This window comes from Muntiacus reevesi, chromosome 1, assembly GCF_963930625.1.
Source record: "Muntiacus reevesi chromosome 1, mMunRee1.1, whole genome shotgun sequence".
In the NCBI taxonomy this organism is placed as follows: domain Eukaryota; kingdom Metazoa; phylum Chordata; class Mammalia; order Artiodactyla; family Cervidae; genus Muntiacus; species Muntiacus reevesi.
The window spans coordinates 63225994-63247964 of NC_089249.1; the positions used below are offsets into that span (position 1 = coordinate 63225994).

General features: G+C 41.9%; 1 protein-coding gene across 1 annotated transcript; it reads right to left on the bottom strand.

Moving 5' to 3' along the window:
• Nucleotides 1-594: 594 nt before the first annotated feature.
• SYCE3 (synaptonemal complex central element protein 3) lies at nucleotides 595-21236 on the bottom strand. The gene is made up of 2 exons (XM_065924567.1): nucleotides 21128-21236; nucleotides 595-752 (listed from the first exon to the last, which is right to left on the bottom strand). Exons 1-2 carry the CDS (start codon nucleotides 21234-21236, stop codon nucleotides 595-597), a joined length of 267 nt encoding a protein of 88 aa, XP_065780639.1.
• Nucleotides 21237-21971: the final 735 nt, after the last annotated feature.

The window sequence follows — 21971 nt, forward strand, 5'->3', positions numbered from 1 at the left end:
ATTGACCTCAAGGGCTGAGAACCCCTGTCTGTGAGTGTCCTGCTGGCTGTAACCCCTGCCCAAGACCCTCGCCCAGGCTGGCCAGGACCACTAAGCTCTACCCCTCTGCAGCTTGGTGCTGTCTTTCCCTCTGGTCCGGCCCCTGCAGGAGCCTGCCCCACTTTCCACCAGCCCCTCATTAGCTGTGTGGATTGGATGAGACATCTACCATGGCTTTTCTTGTCTGAAATGGGGTTGTGAGACCGTAAGGGCACACCCGAGTGCCCAGCACAGTGCCCCAGACACACACGGAATAACTGACGTTCTCCCCGTCCGCTTTGGAGCTCACTATGGGAGGTGAATAAACCCGCCCGAATGCTGGCCACGTCCTGCCTGTCTGGCTCCTTTCCGGCTCACCCTCACACTTCAGCTCCCTTGGCACACTTCTGCTTCATCAGAGCGTCTGCGTCTCAACCGTCTCGGGTGCTGCTCACAGGGCTTGAATGCAGCTGGGTGAGACAGAAAGGTTCCTGAGGTGCTGGAAAATAAGTTTATTGAGAAACAAGTTCTGTGCCCAGGCCATGAGTTGGGGTCACTGCTGCTCTGCCCTGGGGCCTACTGCGTGTGTTTGGTCTCACTGAGCAGCTCCTGCCAGTTCTTCTCCATCTCCTCCTTGCAGTTGAGGAAGGCGTCCTCCAGCCGCCGCATGGACTCCGCCAGCGTGGGGTTGGTGCGCATCACCACCATGTCGTAGGCCATCCACGTGGCCTGCACTGCAACAACCAGAGAGGCCCTGGTCAGGCCTCAGGGGCGGCGGCAGCGCTGGGCCCCTGGCGGGGGTGGGTGCCTCTGCTCACGCCCGGCACCCTGGGGCAGGCCGCGCTGCGCCACCCGATTACTCTAAGGAGAGAAAGCTGGTTGGCCATGTGTTAGAGGGCTCAAGACAACCCCTATTAAATCTCCTGTCTACACAGAGCAGGAATGAACCTTCCCTAATCTCACCAAGTCTTAATTTCAGAATACACCAGCCCACAACACTAAAAGGTTGGATGACAGTATGACATGAAATGTTAGGAAAGATTAAATACAGGTCCTTACCCATCTGCAGTTCACAGCTAGTGGTTGCAGGGTGACTCCCAAGAAGTGCTCCTCCACCCAAGCTCACATGCTCAGGAAGGGCTGACCACTCCCATTTGTGCGAGGCCTGAACCTCAGGTTTTCTCATGCTGACAGGCCTAGGATGCCTGCCCACCTCCACCAGAGCACCCCTCTGCTTTCATTAAGGCCGGCCCAGGGGCTCCTCCTTCCGGGAAGGTTTGCTTGTTCATGGTAGGTGTCCTCTGGTGCTCACCACTGGACTGACCAACTTTCTTTCCCTCTGAGAGCAATTTGAGGGCAGTGCCCCTGGCCTACAGGTGAACCTGCGCTGTCTGTACGAATCCAGTGCTGTGTGCAGAAACCCCACCTCACCCCTTCCCTCTGAGCACAGCCCTCCACTCGTGTGGTTCTCCCCTTTAGATCTATGAATAAGAGGGTCATCTCTCTGTGCGGCAAACACATTCCCTTAGAACTTCTCCTGGCTGGGCTAAAAAATGCTGGATACTTTGGGAAACTATATCCTTCAGGAAATTAACCAAAGGAGAGACAGGCAGGGAATTCCCTGGCAGTTCAGTGGTTAGGATTCTGTACTTTCACTACTGAGGGTGTAAGTTCAACGCCTGATCAGGGAACTATGATCCTGCAAGCTGTATGGTGCTGCCAAAAGAAAAAAAAAGGATAGGCAGATGATTAATGACAAATGCACATGTATGTCTACACACAACAGAGGTCAGCAGTGTGAGAGACTTGAAGTTTTACAGAAAGTGGCATCCAGGTGGTTAGGGAAACAGTGTTGGAGAAGATGCATGCAGTGCACCTCAACAGACAGAGGGCATGCGACTATCTGCCAGCACAGACGCCTTCCAACTTCTGGCAGCAGGAGTCACTTGGGACACCTGTTAAATGTAGACAGTTGGGCCCTCAAAGCTCAAAGAGGTTCTTATGTAGTGGGTTGGGAATGGTGCCCAGGAACCTGCCTCTTAACAAGCATCCTGGGTAATTCTGTGCAGGAAGCTCGCAGACCATCATGTCAGCCACCTGGACAGCAGGTGGAGCATGGACCTGAGGCCAAGGTTCTCTATTCACTGGCCATGTGACCTGGAGTCAGAGATTTAAATTACTAACCTCATCTCCTCACATGTCAAGTCCGGACAACGTCCGGATCTCACGGCTTGCTGTGAAGATTAAATGGATGATGTATGTAAACCGCTGCACACATATTAAGTGCTCAAGAAAGGAGAAACTCCTACTATAAAATAAATAACTAAGGTATTCAGGACAGAGAACTAGGGTGGGTAAAACAAAACGAAATAAAAAAAATAGCTCACAGGAAAGAATCTCAGATAGACCTACACAGCAGCTGAAATTATAACCCTGAGTTTCCTGAGGCCAAAGCAGAGAAGGAAACATGCTCAGTTACAAGATTTAGTGATGGGACTTCTTAGGTAGTGCAGTGGATAAGAATCCGCCTGCCAACGCAGGGTTCGAGCCCTGCTCTGGGAAGATTCCACATGTCTTGGGACAACTAAGTTTGTGTGCCACAACCACTGATCCTGCACTCTGCAATTACTGAGCCCATGTGCTGCAATGCTGAAGCCTGCACACCCGGCCTGTACTCTGCAACAAGAGAAGCCACCACAGTGAAAAGTTTGCACACTGCAACAAGAATAGCCCCTGCTTGCCACAACTAGAGAAAGCCAAAGCAAAGCAATGAAGATCCAGTACAGCCAAAAATAAATAAATAAAAATGTTTTAAAAAATAGAATGCTGAAAATTATTTTTTAAAAAGATTCAGTGAGCATAAAATAAAAACAAACCCATTGTTTACACTTTTATCCTAAGAAAGAATTTTCCTATAGGTGTATTTCATGAGAGGTATGTAATATAGTTGAAAATGTCCTTGACAACATCCCTACTTTAAATACAAAGAGGGACTTTCCCAGTGGTCCAGAGGCTAAGACTCCATGCTCCCAATGTAGGCAGCCCAGGTTTGATCCTTGATCAAGGGACTAGATGCCACATGTCATGCCAAAACTAAAGAAAGATCCTGCATGCTGAAACTAAGACCCAGCATAGCCAAATAAATAAATAAATTAAATATTTAAAAAAATACAAAGATATTCTCCTGTGTCTACAATTGTAATCACTGGTAAAAGAAAGCTGGTGGCACAGTACTAAAGCACACTTCAGAAAAGACAATTCAGTGAGACACTAAAACACTGTATCAAGTGCATAGCTCTCTGTAATTTGATCCGAGGGAAAAATAGTGTAGAATAGGAAAGACTCACAATTATCCAAAAATCCTTCAGAAATATGTGTCTCCTGAGTTTTTCATTCATTCAGTATTTATTGAGCACCTGCTCTGTGTTGGCATTTTACTAAGGCAGCCCTGATGATACAGCAGTCTATACAGGATGGACACATCCCTGCCCTCATGAGCATCCACACTAGTTGCAGTGGGAGGAGACAGATAATAAAAACATAAGACAATGACACATTGTGAAAGGAATTATGAAGGAAACAAACAGCATGCATTGTGACAGAGAAATGAGATATAGGAAAAGCCTTATTTTAGACCAGGTAGTGCGGGCAGGCCCTTTCAGAGGGCTTTTTAAGGCCAGCAGAATAGCAGAGCCAAGGTCCTATCTCTGGTTCCGTTTAGTTCAGTCGGTCAGTCGTGTATGACTCTTTGCAACTGCATGGATTGCAGCACACCAGGCTTCCCTGTCCATCACCAACTCCCAGAGCCTGCTCAAACTCATGTCCATCGAGTCAGTGATGCCATCCAACCATATCATCCTCTGTTATCCCCTTCTCCTCCTGCTCTCAGTCTTTTCCCCAGAATCAGGGTCTTTTTCAATGAGTCTGTTCTTCGCATCAGGTGGTCAAAGTATTGAAGCTTCAGCCTCAGCATCAGTCCTTCCAATGAATATTTGGGACTGATTTTTTTTTTTTTTTTAGGATTGACTGGTTTGATCTCCTTGGAGTCCAAGGGACTCTCAAGAGTCTTCTCCAACACCACAGTTCAAAAGCATCAATTCTTTGATGCTCAGCTTTCTTTGTGGTCCAACTCTCACATCCATACATGACTACTGGAAAAACCATAGCCTTGACTAGATGGACCTTTGCTGGCAAAGTAATGTCTCTGCTTTTTAACATGCTGTCTAGGTTGGTCATAGATTTTCTTCCAGGGAGCAAGCATCTTTTAATTTCATGGCTGCAATCACCATCTGCAGTGACTTTGGAGCCCAAGAAAAGAAAGTCTGTCACTGTTTCCACTGTTTCCCCATCTATTTGCCATGAAGTGATGGGACTGGATGCTATGATTTTAGTTATTTGAATGCTGAGTTTTAAGCCAGCTTTTTCACTCTCCTCCTCTTTCACTTTCATCAAGAGGCTCTTCAGTTCCTCTTTGTTTTCTGCCGTAAGGGTGGTGTTATCTGCATATCTGAGGTTATTGATATTTCTCCCAGCAATCTTGATTCCAGCTTGTGCTTCATCCACCCCAGCATGATGTACTCTGCATAGAAGTTAAATAAGAAGGGTGACAATATGCAGCCTTGTCGTACTCCTTTCCCAATTTGGAACCAGTTTGTTGTTCCATGTCCGGTTCTAACTGTTGCTTCTTGACCTGCATACAGGTTTCTCAGGAGGCAGGTAAGATGATCTGGTATTCCCATCTCTGGAAGAATGTTCCACAGTTTGTTGTGATCCACACAGTCAAAGGCTTTGGTGTAGTCAATAAAACAGAAGTAGACATTTTTTTGGAATTCTCTTGCTTTTTGTATGATCCAACATTGTTGGCAATTTGATCTCTGGTTCCTCTGCCTTTTTCTAAATCCAGCTTGAACAGCTGGAGGTTCTCAGTTCATGTACTGTTGAAGCCCAGCATGGAGAATTTTGAACATTACTTCGCTAGTGTGTGACATGAGTGCAGTTGTGTGGTAGTTTGAACATTCTTTAGCATTGCCTTTCTTTGGGATTGGAATGAAAACTGACCTTTTCCAGTTCTGTGGTCACTGCTGAGTTTTCCAAATTTGCTGGCATATAAGTGCAGCACTTTAATAGCATCATCTTTTAGAATTTGAAATAGCTCAACTGGAATTTCATTACCTCCACTAGCTTTGTTTTTAGTGATGCTTCCTAAGGCCCACTTGAGTTCTCATTCCAGGATGGCTGGCTCTAGGTGAGTGATCACACCATTGTGGTTATCTGGGTCATGAGGATCTTTTTTATATAGTTCTTCTGTGTATTCTTGCCACCTCTTCTTAATATCTTCTGCTTCTGTTAGGTCCCTACCATCTCTGTCCTTTATTGTGCCCATATTTGCATGAAGTGTTCCCCTGGTATCTCTAATTTTCTTGAAGAGATATGTAGTCTAGTCCTATCTCTGGAGGGACAGACATTTTGAGAGGCTAGTCAGGGTTCACCCATGTACTCTGACGACGACCCGGTATGAAGGCTCAGGTCCTCACACAGAAATTTTTTTTTAAATGGTCAAGATGTGCACCTAGAAACAGGGTTCAGTAAAGGATGAAGATAAAGTATTCCAAAATCTGTGTAGGAGAGGGGAGGACTAATGAGGGAGGCAATAAGCAGATTTATTCTGACAGCCCAAGAGGTAAGAGCAGAAAACAGGAACGCCGAGGCCCGTCAAGCTAGGCAGTAAAGGGGGGAAGAGAGCCCGCAGGCTAACTCACGTCACAGGCAAATAAAAGGGTCAGCGTTTCAAAATGTGAACAGTGAAGGCCTACCTTCTCAAACCTCAGGTCCCAGACGGCTTTTCAGATGAATTTTACTGAACTTTGAAGAACAGTTAATTCTTATCTGATATAAGTAATTTCAGAAATTAGAAAAAGAGGGAAGACTGGTAGGCTGACTCTATGACTTTCTAAGAAAAGCATTTGATAAATGCATTTCAGTTACACTGTAGAAAACCTGATAATAGAGATAAGCAAAAATAAAAACATAATTTTCCCTAAGCTGGTTTATTTTAAAACAAAAGATTATATTAAAAAAAATTATAGGTCTGTCTCACATGAAACTAAACACAAAATTCTAAATATAATTTAACCAAATTTAACAATATGTTAAAATAACATGTTGTGATCAAGTAGAATTTTTTAAAGAAATTCAAGGATAGTTGATTATCAGAAAATCAATCAGCTTAATTAAACACAGTAATAAAAAGTAATAAAAGATTGCAGCCATGAAATTAAAAGATGCTTACTCCTTGGAAGGAAAGTTATGATCAACCTAGACAGCATATTAAAAAGCAGAGACATTACTTTGCCAGCAAAGGTCCGTCTAGTCAAGGCTATGGTTTTTCCAGTAGTCATGTATGGATGTGAGCGTTGGACTATAAAGAAAGCTGAGCGCAGAAGAACGGATGCTTTTGAACTGTGGTGTTGGAGAAGACTCTTGAGAGTCCCTTGGACTGCAAGGAGACCCAACCAGTCCATCCTAAAGGAGATAAGTCGTGGGTGCTCATTGGAAGGACTGATGTTGAAGCTGAAACTCCAGTACTTTGGCCACCTGGTGTGAAGAGCTGATTCATTTGAAAAGATCTTGATGCTGGGAAAGATTGAGGGCAGGCAGAGACAGGGACAACAGAGGATGAGGTGGTTGGATGGCATCACCGACTCAATGGACATGAGTTTGGGTAAACTCCGGGAGTTGGTGATGGACAGGGAGGCCTGGCGTGCTGCGGTTCATGGGGTCACAAAGAGACATGACTTAGCAACTGAACTGAACTGAATAAAAGGAGGAAATCATAGTAATATCTCAGTTAATACAAAAAAGCAGTTAGCAAAATTTAATACCTATTACCTATTTGTGATTTTAGAAAATAAAAACTCTAACAAATTAGGAACAGAAGGAGACATTTTGACCTAGTAAAGGTAATATATCAAAAACTTACAGCAAATGTTATATACTTAATGGGGAAACTGTGGATAAATTCCTTTGGTAATCAAACAAGGCTGCCTCTAATAATATTGCTGGTATTGAAGATGCAGGTAAATGGAGTTTAAGAATTTAAAAGAAATAAGAGGTGTAAGATAAGAAATAAAACTATCAGTATTTGTAAATTATAAAAGTGTATATGAAAGAATAAGGTCCAATAGTCAAGTCACTTTTAAAAAGACAGCAGTTAAAAGGGGAAATATGCCCTATTAGATATCAAGACATCCTATAAAGCCCTATTCAACTTAATCAATCAATTAATTTAGCTGTGCTGTGCAGCTTGTGGGATCTTAGTTCCCTGACAAGGGATTGAACCCACACACTCGGCAGTGAACATGCAGAGTCTTAACCAATGGACCTCCAGGGAATTCCCTAAAGCATAATTTTTTAAAAAATAGTGTGGTACAGACAATAGACCAATGGAAGAAAATAAATTCAGAGATAGACCTCAGTGTATATGGAATTTAGTATATGATGAAAATAATACCAAAAATCAGTGAAAAAGAGAAGTATATGCCCTATGAATTAAAGACAAATATGAAAGATAAAATAACATTTACAGATAAAAATTTAGCAGATTATCTGTGACCTAGGGACTTCTTAAAAATTACAGATCATCAGGTAAAATATTGGTGAATTAGTTTTTTAATAGTTTAAATACATTTCTTTATTTGGCTGCACTGCATTGTAGCTGTGGCACTCGGGATCTTTGTTGGGTCACAGGTGCTTTCACTGTGGCACACGGGCTCCAGAGCCTGCAGGCCTCAGCAGTTGGGGCACGTGGGTGCTCTGTTTGTGACTCATGGGCTTAGTTGCTCTGACTAGGGATCAAACCTGCATCCCTGCACTGGAAGGTGGATTCCTAACCTTACTGGATCACCTGGAAAGTCCTGGTGAACTTGTTTTTAATCAAAATATTTTTTTCAACTAAGGACAACACGGACAAATTTTTCATACAAATGATAGAAGAATTGTACAATCCTAAAAAGACCCTGATGCTGGGAAGGATTGGGGGCAGGAGGAGAAGGGGACGGCAGAGGATGAGATGGCTGGATGGCATCACCGACCCGATGGACGTGAGTTTGAGTAAACTCCGGGAGTTGGTGATGGACAGGGAGGCCTGGTGTGCTGTGATTCATGGGGTCGCAAGAGTCAGACATGACTGAGCGACGGAACTGAGCTGAACTGAAAATTCATAATGAGTTAATGTCTAGACTATAGAAGAAACTACTTCAAATCAATAAAAGAAATCCAGTAACAGCAACAAAAAAACCTGGAAAATAACAAATGTTGCTGAGGATGTGGAGAAATTGGAAACTTGTACATTGCTGGTGGGAGTGTAAAATGAGGCACCATTGTGTAAAACAGTTTGAGATTCTTCAGAAAGCTAAACATAGAATTACCATACCTAGCAATTCCACTCCTAGATAGTATCCCAAACAAAAGAGAGTGGGCACTCAAACAAATACTGTATGGAAATGTTCATAGTGGCACTATTCACAATAGTTAAACGCGTGTTGTGCTAAGTCGCTTCAGTTGTGTCCGACTCTCTGTGACCCCATGGACTGTAGCCCACCAGGCTCCTCTGTCCATGGGATTCTTCAGGCAAGAGTACTGGAGTGGGTTGCCACACCCTCCTCCAGGGGTCTCCCTGACCCAGGGATGGAACCCATGTCTCTCATTTCTCCTGCATTGGCACTAGCACCACCTAGAAAGCCCAACAGTTAAATAGTTAGGACACAACTTCAATATACATCAGTGGATGATTACATGAAATATTACTTAGCCATATAAAGGAATACAGTGCTCATATATGCTACGATATGGGTAAACCTTGAAAATAACTGTGTTAGGTAAAAGAAGCCAGAAACAAAATGCTACATATTATATGATTCTTTTAAATGAAATATCCAGAATAGGCAAATCCACAAAGACTGGAAACAGATTGGTGTTGCCAGGGGTTGTGAATAGAGAGGTATTGGAGTGATTGCTTAACAGGTAAAAAGTATCTTTTTTGGGTGATGAAAATGTTGTGGAACTGTTACTGAAACTGCAGTCTGGCTGCTAGCTGCCCAAAAGCCAGTAAAGAGGCCAAGTTGGTGGGAAGGGAAGTTTGTATTATTCTGGATGCCAGCATCCAGGGAGGGGGGAGGGCAGACATCTCTCCAGAGGCCAGCGCCTCCTGACTGTCAGTCAGTGGGCAAGAGCTTTTATTGACGCAGAGAGATACCTGCACAAAAAAACTACAGTCAGCTCCACCAGTCATCTTGAAACTGGGCATCGGTAATCTGACCAGCATCATCTTGGTTGTTTTAGGCATAGTTAATCTTCAGTTTCAGGGTTCGTTTGTCTCCATTTTTTGAGGTCAATTATTGGAATTGAGGCAGCTTATGTTGTGGCTACAGTCTGGTCATCGTGTAGTTAACTTCTTCCACCTGGTGGGGGTTTCAGTAACTGTAAGGCAGCTCACAGGATATGGCTCAGAATATTATCTATAGCTCATGAAAGTGAAAGTCGCTCAGTCATGTCCAACTCTTTCCGACCCCACGGACTGTAGCTTGGCAGGTTCCTCTGTCCATGGAATTCTCCAGGCCAGAATACTGGAGTGGGTAACTGTTCCCTTCTCCCGGAGATCTTCCCCTGGAAGGGGAAGGGATCACACCCAGGTCTCCTGCACTGCAGGCAGATTCTTTACGGTCTGAGCCGCCAAGGAAGTCTATGAGGAGGAAGTAAGAGTCCTTGACCGTGCTCAGCGAGCACATTATTATTATTCGGTCTCCTTTGGCTCTTTTCCTTTGTTTCTGCGTGTTCTCACCTCTCTGATTATACTTATTCTTTGGCTAAAGTTTTTCCATAGACAAAAAGCAGGCTGAGGACATACCGGGGGCTATAGGGTTCTGTTCTGTTTCAGAACTAGATGGAGATGGTGGTGGCACAAAATTATGAATGTATTATACACCACCGAATGTGTGTGTGTGCATGTACAGACATGTCTGGCTCTTTTCAACCCTGTGGACTGCAGCCCACTAGGCTCCTCTAACCATGGGATTCTCCAGGCAAGAATACTTGAGTGGGTTGCCATTTCCTCCTCCAGGGGATCTTCCTGTACACTTTTATTTATTCCACTTATTAAGATGTCCTCCAGATTCATCATCCATGTTGTCACAAATGACAGGATTTCCTTCTTTTTAAGGTTGAAGAACATTCCATTGGTGTGTATGTAAATGTGTCACATTTTCTTTATATCTCCACCTGTCAACAGACACCTAGGTAGTTTCCATACTTCAGCTATTTGTGAATAAAGCTGCAATGAACATGGAAATGAAGATATCTCTTTGAGATACTGATTTCATTTCCTTCATTTCCTGGATATATATCCAGAAGAGGAGCTGTTGATCATATGGTAGTTCTATTTTTAATATTTTGAGAAACCTCCAAGCTGTTTTTCATAATGGCCATACCAATTTATATTGGTGGTGGTGTTCAGTCGCTAAGTCAAGTCTGACTCTGCGGCCCTGTGAACTGTAGCACGCCAGGGTTCCCTGTCCTTCACTATCTCCCAGAGTTTGCTCAAACTCCTGTTCTTGTTCATGTTCTCAAACTCTTGCTCAAACTCATGTCAGTGATACCATCCAACCATCTCACATTATACCATTTACACTGACTCTGTGATTATATTGACAGTGCATAGAACATCTCCACCTCTATATAAATCTGGCACTCCCAACTCAGCATTATCCATAACTGAACTCACTCTTCCCCGTCTCCTTTTAAACCTGCTCTTATTTCTGTATTCAGAAACTCTTCAGTTTTCTCCTTTGCTCTTTCATTCAGCTAACTCATGCTCATAGTTTAGTCTTAGTTGAGAAGAATTTGCTCTAGGAGGCCTTTCTTGGCTCTTAATATCAAATTAGGTTCCACCTTTGGCTACCTAGAGCACCATGTAGATTATTTAGCCTTCAGTTCAGTTCAATTGCTCAGTGGTGTCTGATGCTTTGCAACCCCATGGACTGCAGCACACCAGGCTTCTCTGTCCATCACCAACTCCCGAAGCTTGCTCAAACTCATGTCTATCGAGTCGGTGACGCCATCCAGCCATCTCATCCTCTGTCGTCCCCTTCTCCTCCTGCCTTCACTCTTTCCCAGCATCAGGGTCTTTTCCAATGGGTCAGCTCTTCGCATCAGGTGGCCAAAGTGTTAAGAGTTTCAGTTTCTGTATCAGTCCTTCCAATGAATAGTCAGGACTGATTTCCTTTAGGATGGACTGGTTGGATCTCTTTGCAGTCCAAGGGACTCTCAAGAGTCTTCTCCAACACCACAGTTCAAAAGCATCAATTCTTTGATGCTCAGCTTTCTTTGTGGTCCAACTCTCACATCCATACATGACTACTGGACAAACCATAGCTTTGACTAGACAGGCCTTTGTTGGCAAAGTAATGTCTCTGCTTTTTAATATGCTGTCTATGTTGGTCATAGCTTTTCTTCCAAGGAGCAAGCATCTTTTAATTTCATGGCTGCAGTCACCATCTGTAGTGATTTTGGAGCCCAAGAAAATAAAGTCTGTCCACGTGTACCCCAGTGTTCATGGCAGCACTGTTTATAATAGCCAGGACATGGAAGCCACCTAGATGTCCATCGGCAGATGAATGGATAAGAAAGCTGTGGTACATATACACAATGGAATATTACTCAGCCATTAAAAAGAATGCATTTGAATCAGTTCTAATGAGGTGGGTGAAACTGGAGCCTATTAAGAGTGAAGTAAGTCAGAAAGAAAAACACCAATACAGTATACTAACACATATATATGGAATTTAGAAAGATGGTAATGATGACCCTATATGTGAGACAGCAAGAGACACAGATGTAAAGAACAGTCTTTAAACTCTGTGGGAGAAGGTGAGGGTGGGATGATTTGAGAAGGTAGCGTTGAAATGTGTGTATTATCATATATGAAGCAGATTGCTGGTCCAGGTTCGAAGCATGAGACAGGGTGCTCAGGGCTGGTGCACTGGGATGACCCTGGGGGATGGGATGGGGAGGGAGGTGGGAGGGGGGTTCTGGATGGGGAACACATGTGGGCCTGTGGCTGATTCATGTCAATGTTTGGCAAAAACCACTACAATATTGTAAAGTAATTAGCCTCCAACTAAAATAAATAATTGAAATAAAATGTTTGGGAAAAGAAAAAAAAAATGAAAATAAAGTCTCTCAGTGTTTCCATTGTTTCCCCATCTATTTGCCATGAAGTGATGGGGCCAGATGCCATGATCTTCTTTTTTTGAATGCTGAGTCTTAAGCCAGCTTTTTCGCTCTCTTCTTTCACTTTCATCAAGAGGCTCTTTTGTTCCTCTTTGCTTTCTGCCATAAGGGTTGTGTCATCTGTTTATCTGAGCTTATTGATATTTCTCCCTACAGTCCTGACTCCAGCTTGCACTTCATCCAGCCTGGCATTTTGCATGATGTACTCTGCAAAGCAGGGTGACAAGATACAGACTTGACATACTCCTTTCCCAATTCAGAACCAGTCTTTTGTTCCACGTCTGGTTCTAACTGTTGCTTCTTGGCCTGCACACAGATTTCTCAGGAGGCAGGTAAGGTGGTCCGGTCATCTCTTGAAGAATTTTCCACAGTTTGTTGTGATCTACACAGTCAAAGGCTTTGGTGTAATTAACAAAGCAGAAGTAGATGTTTCTCTGGAATTCTCTTGCTTTTTCTATGATCCAGCAGATGTTGGAAATTTGATCTCTTGTTTCTCTGCCTTTTCTAAATCTTGCTTGAACATCCGGAAGTTCACAGTTCATGTACTGTTGAAGCCTGGCTTGGAAAATTTTGAGCATTACTTTGCTAGCATGTGAGACGAGTGTAATTGTGCAATAGTTTGAACATTCTTTGGCATTGTCCTTCTTTGGGATTGGAATAAGTACTGACCTTTTCCAGTCCTGTGGTCACTGCTGAGTTTTCCAAATTTGCTGGCATATTGAGTGCAGCACTTTCACAGCATCATCATTTAGGATTTGAAATAGCTCAACTGGAATTCCATCACCTCCACTAGCTTTGCTCGTAGTGATGCTTCCTAAGGCCCACTTGACTTCTCATTCCAGGATGTGCGACTCCAGGAGTGAGCACACCATCATGGTTATCTGGGTCATGAGGATCTTTTTTGTATAGTTCTTCTGTGCATCCTTGCCACCTCTTCTTAATATCTTCTGCTTCTGTTCAGTCCATACCGTTTCTGTCCTTTATTGAGCCCATCTTTGCATGAAATGGTCCGTTGGTATCTCTAATTTTCTTGAAGAGGTCTCTAGTCTTTCCCATTCTATTGTTTTCCTCTATTTCTTTGCATGGATCACTGAGGAAGGCTTTCTTATCTCTCCTTGCTATTCTTTGGAACTCTGCATTCAAATGGATATTTCTTTCCTTTTCTCCTTTGCCTTTCATTTTAACACTTATCAAAATCTGTTGTAACTACTTGCTCAGTTATTTTTCTTCTTTACGTGATCATCAGCTTCTGGAACAGGGACACCACAACAGTATGGTTGAAGACTGCACTCTGGGGAAGGGGAAGTAATCAGATCATCTGGGGATTACTAGATGCTGGTTCTGAACTGACACAAATTCCTGGGGACCCAAAACATTGCTACCAGCATAGTGATTCACCAGTCAGCAGAGGGGCTTATGGAGGTCCGGTTATCAGTGGAGTTCTAGCTCACAGTGGGCTTAGTGGGTTTCTGAACCCATATTGTGGTAATTTCCCCAGTTCCAGGATGCATAATTGAAATATACATACTCAACAACTGGGAGAATCCTCACATTTATTCCCTAATCCACAGAGTGAGGGTTATTTGGCAGGAAAGACCAAGTGGAGATGACTAGAACTGCCTCTACCTGTGAAAGTAGTAAACTAAAAGTCGCACTGCACTCCTGAAGGGACTGCAGAGATTATTACTGCAATTAACAACTTGAAAGACACAGGAGGTAGTTCCCACCACAGTTTCATGCCACTTGCTTATCTGGCCTGGACAGAAGACAAATCTTAGAGAGAATGACAGTGGATTTGTGTAAACTCAATCGGGAGTTGACACCAATTGCAAGTGCTGCTACAGATGTGTTTTTGTTGTTTGAACAAATAAACATATCCCCTGGTACCTCGTACGTTATACAACCTAAATGTATACAATATTACACATCAATTGTATCTCAATAAAACTAGAAAAATAAAACTTGAAGGCAAGAAATCTGGAGAAAAATATTGCAAAATCCTTCGAGACATGTTAAAGAATATTTGAATAATTAGGGAGAAATACCACATTTCTACCTGAGGATGAAGTGAAGTGAAGTGAAGTGAAAGGTCACTCAGTCATGTCTGACTCTTTCTCAACCCAGGGATTGAACCCAGGTCTCCCGCATTACGGGCAGATTCTTTACCAGTTGAGTCACAAAGGAAGCCTACCTGAGAATACTTAATGTTAAAACATCTCATTCAGGACTTTCCTGATCATCTGGTGGTTAAGGATCCTTCTTCCAATGCAGGAGATACAGGTTCAATCTCTGGTCAGGGAATTAAGATTCCACATGCTGCAAGGCAACTGAACCCTTGAGCCGCAACTACTGGAGCCTGTGTGCTCTGGAGCCCATGGGCCACCCAACTAGAGAGCCCTCAGGCCACAGGGAAGAGCCCATGTGTCACAATGACAGACCCTGCGTGCCGCAGCTACAGCCTGACTCAGCCAAATAAGTATTTTTTAAAAAGATATCATTCTTTCCATATTAGTGTATAGGTTTAACACAATTCCAAATAAAATATTAAATGAATCAATTATTCATCTGGAGAATAAACAAGTGAGAAAAGGGGAAAAAAAGAAAGAATAATGAAGGGGGAACTTACTGATTAATAATAAAGAAACTAGTGTGATAAACCAAAAACCTAACATATTATAAAACTGGTTAGCTATCTCTGCCCTACTATATGTAAAAAACTTCATGAGTAATAAAGAAATCATTTCTCAACTAATAGGACAGGCTGGGATAGATTTGGGGCAGTGGTGAGAAACCAAGTTAGAATCTCTCCTCCTACCTGAGAAATTTTATACATTCTCAGGGCTCACTCTCATAAGGCGTACAGCTAAACTTGTACTGGGAAATTTGTCCTAGATCATGATTTGACTTAAAGAGAACAAAAAGAGAAACTTTAAGCCTTGAAGTCAAGAGGATTTGGCTTTTTAATATTGTTTAAAATATGCATGCAGCATATATATTTATATAAATATGCATATTTACATTTATTTGCTCGTTGGCGCTTTTGATAATTGATGATTGCTTCCTTGGTGATTTTGCGTGGCCTGTGTGGGCACGAGCCTTCCCAGGGGCAACAGTGGCTAAAGAGTTACGTGCTGGCTTCATTTCAAATCTAACCTAAAGGGTGAGGTTGTGAGATACACCCTGGCCTAAAATCATGCTACTTCTTTCAATCATATTTGTCTTAACCTGTCCTAGGGACACTATGACAAAATAGTTCTGTTGCTTACGCTTCAGGCAGAAAAATATTTCAGTGTTCTCAACTATTAGATTTGAATCCATGGGCCCAAGGATAAATTATTGACTTTAAGAAACTATAAAAGGATGAAACTGGAGCCCATTATACAGAGTGAAGTAAGCCAGAAAGATAAAGATCCATACAGTATACTAGCGCATATATATGGAATTTAGAAAGATGGTAATGATAAACCTATATGCAAAACAGAAAAACAGATACAGATGTACAGAACAGACTTTTGGACTCTGTGGGAGAAAGCGAGGGTGGGATGTTCAGAGAGAACAGCATCGAAACATGTATATTACCAAGGGTGAAACAGATCACCAGCCCAGGTTGGATGCATGAGACAAGTGCTCAGGGCTGGTGCACTGGGAAGACCCAGAGGGATCGGGTGGAGAGGGAGGTAGGAGGGGGGATCGGGATGGGGAACACATGTAAATCCATGGCTGATTCATGTCAATGTATGGCAAAAACCACTACAATACTGTAAAGTAATTAGCCTCCAACTAAAAAAAAATAAATGCGAAAAAAAAAATAAACTACAAAAGGTAAACTTTATAAAACATTTTAATACTATTTAATCTGTGGTTGCTTATATGTTGATAAAAACATACCTTTATCAGCTGATAAATTGTTACAGAAAGTTTTTATAAGATTTGATTGCCCCCCAAATTAGACAGATGTGTAGAATATTTATATAAAAATAGGGTTATAAAAAGAGGAAAATATGTGCAACTAAAATGAAGGAAAGAATAACCTAAAGGGAAGATAATGGACCTTACACCAGTTCAAGGAATGTGATGCGGGAAAGCACCAAAGGGAGGGGATGTGGAATCACGTGCAATGGAAACCTCATTCACGCCAAGGAGATGTGGGCTACATTTGTTTCATTTCTGTGAGAAGGAAAGTACAAAAGCCTTCCAAGATGTGCAGCTGCTTGAATTCAATAGCTGAATGTATCAAACAATTTCAGTTTTTACTTAGAAAATTTCAAAGACAAATTTTAAAAATCATCAAAGCTAAGTTTTTTCTGTGACTTGTTTCAATATAAATACCTGTCAACCTCATCTCTAAGATGAGAGAGCATTTGTTTTTTAATACAACATGATTACCTTAGTAATATCAACTTAATTATTATCACTTAATAACTTAAGCCAAAGCCTTTGTGTGGATAAGAACAAACTATAAAATTCTTAAAGAGCTGGGAATACCAGACCACCTTACCTGCCTCCTGAGAAATCTGTATCCAGGTCAAGAGGCAAAGTTAAAACTGAATACGGAACAACAGACTGGCTCCAAATTGGGAAAGGCGTACGTCAAGGCTGTATATGGTCACTCTGCTTATTTAACTTCTATGCAGAGTACATCATGCGAAATGCTGGGCTGGATGAAGCACAAGCTAGAGTCAAGACTGCAGGGAGAAATATCAATAACCTCAGATATGCAGATGACACCACCCTTATGGCAGAAAGAGGAACTAAAGAGTCTTTTGATGAAGGTGAAAGAGCAGAGTGAAAAAGCTGGCTTAAAACTCAACACTCAAAAAACGAAGATCATGGCATCCGGTCCCATCACTTCATGGCAAATAGATGGGGAAACAATGGAAACAGTGGGCTTCAGAATTGCTGCAGATGGTGACTGCAGCCCTGAAATTAAAAGATGCTTGTTCCTTGGAAGAAAAGCTATGACCAACCTAGACAGCATATTAAAAAGCAGAGACATTATTTTATTTGCCAACAAAGGCCCATCTAGTCAAAGCTATGGTTTTTCCAGTAGTCACATATAGATGTGAGAGTTGGACCACAATGAAAGCTGAGCATTGAAAAATTGATGCTTTTGAACTGTGGTGTTGGAGAAGACTCTTGAGAGTCCCTTGGACTGCAAGGAGATCCAACCAGTCCATCCTGAAGGAAATCAGTCCTGACTATTCATTGGGAGGACTGACACAGAAACTGAAACTCCAATACTTTGGCCACCTGATGCAAAGAACTGACTCACTGGAAAAGACCCTGATGCTGAAAAAGATTGAAGGCAGGAGGAGAAGGGGATGACAGAGGATGAGATGGTTGGATGGCATCACCAACTCGATGGACATGAGTTTGAGCAAGCTTCGGGAGTTGGTGATGGACAGGGTGTGCAGTCCATGGAGTCACAAAGAGTTGGACATGACTGAGCGACTGAACTGAACTGAACTGAATAACTTACTTACCTATCACCTCAATTATTGTTGGAATATTTGTCTAAAAGAGAGATTCCAGTGAATCTAAATAAAAATGCAGTACAAGCTTGGTTCCTTTGGCATACCAGATAGTTTAGAATTAAATGTTTTAAAAAAAAAAAAACACTAAAACCACGAAGTAGAGGAAAGTATGTGACTGTTTCATTGATCTTGAACTAGGGAAGGATTTTCTAAGCATTGAAGCAACGGGAATAAATCAGAAAGGAAAATATCAATACATTTTTACTATGTAAGACTTCTCACTGAAGCTTCATATACAAAATTAAAGGAAAATGACAAACTGGAAAAAATATTTCCTACAATTTTGAACAAGTACCTAACAGTCTTAATACAGAAAGAGCTCTTACAAATCAATAAGACATTCTATCACAGAAATCAGCTATTTTCTTCTTGTTTTCAGTGTCAAGCTTGTGTTAAGGCCAGCTCTTTTTCAGCCTTTATTTCTGGAAAACCTGCCTAATTGGCCTTCCTGCTCCAGTCTTTCCTTTCTGAACCATCTCTCACCTTGTTACCAGAGCTATCTTTTTAAAAGGCAACTGACTTCCTCGAAATTCCAAATGGCTCCCTATCACTTACATAAGAAAGGTAAGCCTCTTTTTTTTTTTTAAATTTTTTTTTTCAGTATCAGAACTGAATATTTCCTTTAATAATAAAACTTATGCATAAGAACATTTCAGTGAAATATAAAACAAACATTTTTCTCCCCTTATTTCCAACAATCTTTTCTAATGCCTATAGGGAAAAGGACATGGAAAACAAAGAAAAACCTGCTAATCTGTAACTAAAGATCCAGAAAGAGACATTTACCTGTTAGCTCTCATTTCACTCAAGGGAAGGTGAAATGCAAAAATAAACACGTCAGTTTATTCATTAGTAGTCAAGTGAGGAGGTAAACACATCTCTCAAATTAAGGTATCTTAGTAGGAATAATGAAGGAAATGCTCTAAAATGCCAAATCTGGAAAAGATACTACCTAGAAATAAGTAACAGTAACTCACAGTGATACTAAAAATAAGAATCAAGTTGCAATATCTGTACTTAGCAACATCAATGCACTATGTGGATCTTTATAACGTAATTTTTGCATAAATTGTGGATCTTCTTTATAATGTAATTTTTGCAAAAATTGTGGAATATTTTTTGAGAACAAAAAGTGTCCAGGTCACCTAGGCCATTTGTTCTTAGAGCACTTTGGTTGGGGGAGATCCAAGTATATATGAAGTGAAGTATTAATAAAAGCCTATGGCTAGCTAGTACTCTTGCTGCCTCTCTTTCTACCTGCAGAAGCTTTTAGCACATTTATCAGAAGCCATACAATGCAAACCCTTTTGATATTAGGTCTCTGGGTGTAGCTTTCAAGATCATTCTTTGTTCCATTCTTCCTGTATTGTCAAACGGCACCCAATAGGTGGTCTAGAGTGAATTTCAAACATGTGCTATTAATACGCCCAAAACTGTTGCAGACAGTTGGGGTGTGCTGTGCATGCCTGGCCCAGCACAGAATTGCAGTGCTGAGGAAGAAACTTGGAGACTTTGGGCACAGCTGTTGGGAAATGCACTGGAGTGTTCTGATTTGTTACGGCAGCTGCGTCATAGGAAGGGACCACTTTAGAATAGTATCTGACAGCGTGGAAGGAATTTAGAGACAGAGCTGTGTTGGGGATTCGGGTTTTATACACATCACCAATAGCGTTCTCTGACGCAGAGCTGGACTGACCTCTCACAGCTTCATCCAAGGCCCCCCCTGAGGTAGGGACAGAATACACATTCAAGTGCTTGTTAGTCAGGAATCTGATGCCTGTCCCAGGTGAGTAAGTGCTGGTCAGCACACTGTTTCCCCTTTGTCCCATGATTGTGCCTGGGACAGATAGCTGGATGGGCATTTGTTGTTTCTTACAAAACTTCCTATTGCTCTGAAGTACTTCTGTAATCTGGCCCATGATGGCTGGAGAAAGGTAAGCCTCTTTAACTTGGTATTGCATTAGAGACATTTCTGCCCACCTTTCAGCCTCTTCTTTTTTGGCCTGCCATGTTGTGAATCTCACGCGCTACTCTGACTTCTTGACGATGCCAATCTTTCCCTCACAGGCACACAGCCTTGCTACTTCTTTCCCTGGACAGCTCCTCTTCCCTGCTCACAGGACCGGCCTCATCTGTCCAATCCCTGCTCCTCTCTAAGGCTCTGCTTTGCTCAAAGCCTCACTTGCCTTCCCAAGAAGTCTGCCTCTCCTCCTCTGCTCCTTCCCCAGTACTCAGTGTACATCATGATTAGCATTTGCCAGATTATAGCTTTATTTTACCATAAAGTTAAAATGTGCTTTAAACTTATATGTTTAAATATAATCAGTTATCTTGATGTCTGTTTCTGGTCCCTACTCACTTCTCAAGAAGGAGCATCTTTATTCAACTTTGTATTTTTAGAAAAGCACATACATGTGCTCAGTAAATGGTGTTAAATAAGAATATTTAATTAGACTGAAGGAATCAAACAATCTATAGTGGAAAATGAATTCCAGAGCTTTTAAAAGGTACATATGGAACTTTCAAGTGTGTGGGCACAAAACTGAGAACATTTTTAAGCAGATATTTTCTGAAGACTTGTAATAAATGGAAATTACTTAAAAACTAATAATGTCTTTAAAAATAGTTTGTTTTCATTTAAGTAGAGTATTTGGGCATTCTAAAATTTGTTTCACATTGTGACTTTCTCTAAGTAAAACAGGATCACACAATTTTAAGAATTACTTACATTCCGAACTGGTAAAGAACAAATTAAATAAATTATAATTGTATCACTACCACTGCTAGTTACTGCTTAGTGGAAACATGTTAAATAAAATAACAGACTAACATTCTTTTCCAAAAATGGAGAAATTAGTTCAATTCTATTGCTGTTTCTGGAGAAGGAAATGGCAATCCACTCCAGTATTCTTGCCCAAGAAACCCCATGGACAGAGGAGCCTGGCGGGCTACAGTCCATGGTGTCACGGAGAGTCAGACACGACTGAGCGACTAACACTTTACTAGTTCTTTATGGTACTGTGTGCCCAGTTACAAAAGTTACTATTTCTGCCCTCAAGAAGATAATAGTCCATTTGCTGAAATAAGATGCAAACACACAAAAATAATCAGAAAACAATTCAAGGCAATATTCAGTGGTTAGTATAAAATCAAGTAGTCACATGGTGAATAAGCTGAAAAGTAGTTAGGGAAGACCTGATTGAGGAGGTACTTGATTTGAGCTTGGAAGTATAAGGAGGATTTGAGCTCTTGGAAAGAAGGAAGGTACCCTGCCTGGGAAAACATCCTACCTGAGATTTTTTCCATCTCTTCCAACAGCTTTTCCAAGTCTTTATTCAGGTCTGACAGCATTTTCAGCATGTTGTCATAGTTTCTTTCTCCAGGGTCAGAATCAGCCATCTAGGAAGTACACAGAAAGAAGATGCAGTGAGACAGATCCATGTTTCAATTCTAGCTCCACTACTCACAGCTGGGTACCCAAGCCAGAAAACTTACGTTGTCTTTAACTCCTCTTATCTTCCTGACCTAAAGAGTTAGTTGTATCTGACTCTTTCCAACCCCATGGACTGCAGCCTACTAGGCTCCTCTGTCCATAGAACTCTCCAGGCAAGCATTCTGGAGTGGGTATCCATTCCCTTCTCCAGGGGATCTCCCGGACCTAGGGATTGAACCCTGCTCTCCTGCTTTGCAGGTGGATTCTTTACTGTCTGAGCCACAAGCGAAGCCCCTTCCTGACCTAAGGGGTCACTAAAACTCACCAATTTCATTTTTTCATGGAATAAACATTAAATCATCTATGGGTCAGGAAGGATTGTGCTTGAAAGCCACCACGGAACTGAACCCTGCTCTTGTGGAGATCATAGCCTGATTCAGCTCTTTGAAGTCTCTTCTATCAGTGCCTTCCTTCTGGTCTCCAAGGCTGCTGCTTTAATAGAGGTCCACTTCATTATACACCATTGATTACAGCTTTACTGGGTATCTACTAAGTGCCAGACATCTGCTATGGTTATGGGGACACTGTAGTGTATCTGAGGATTCAAACAGACTGGATGCCGTCATGGAGTTTCCATTCTAGGGGGAGAGACTGAAAATAGCCAGGTTAACAGATTCATAAAGATACCTTGAGTTTGTGGT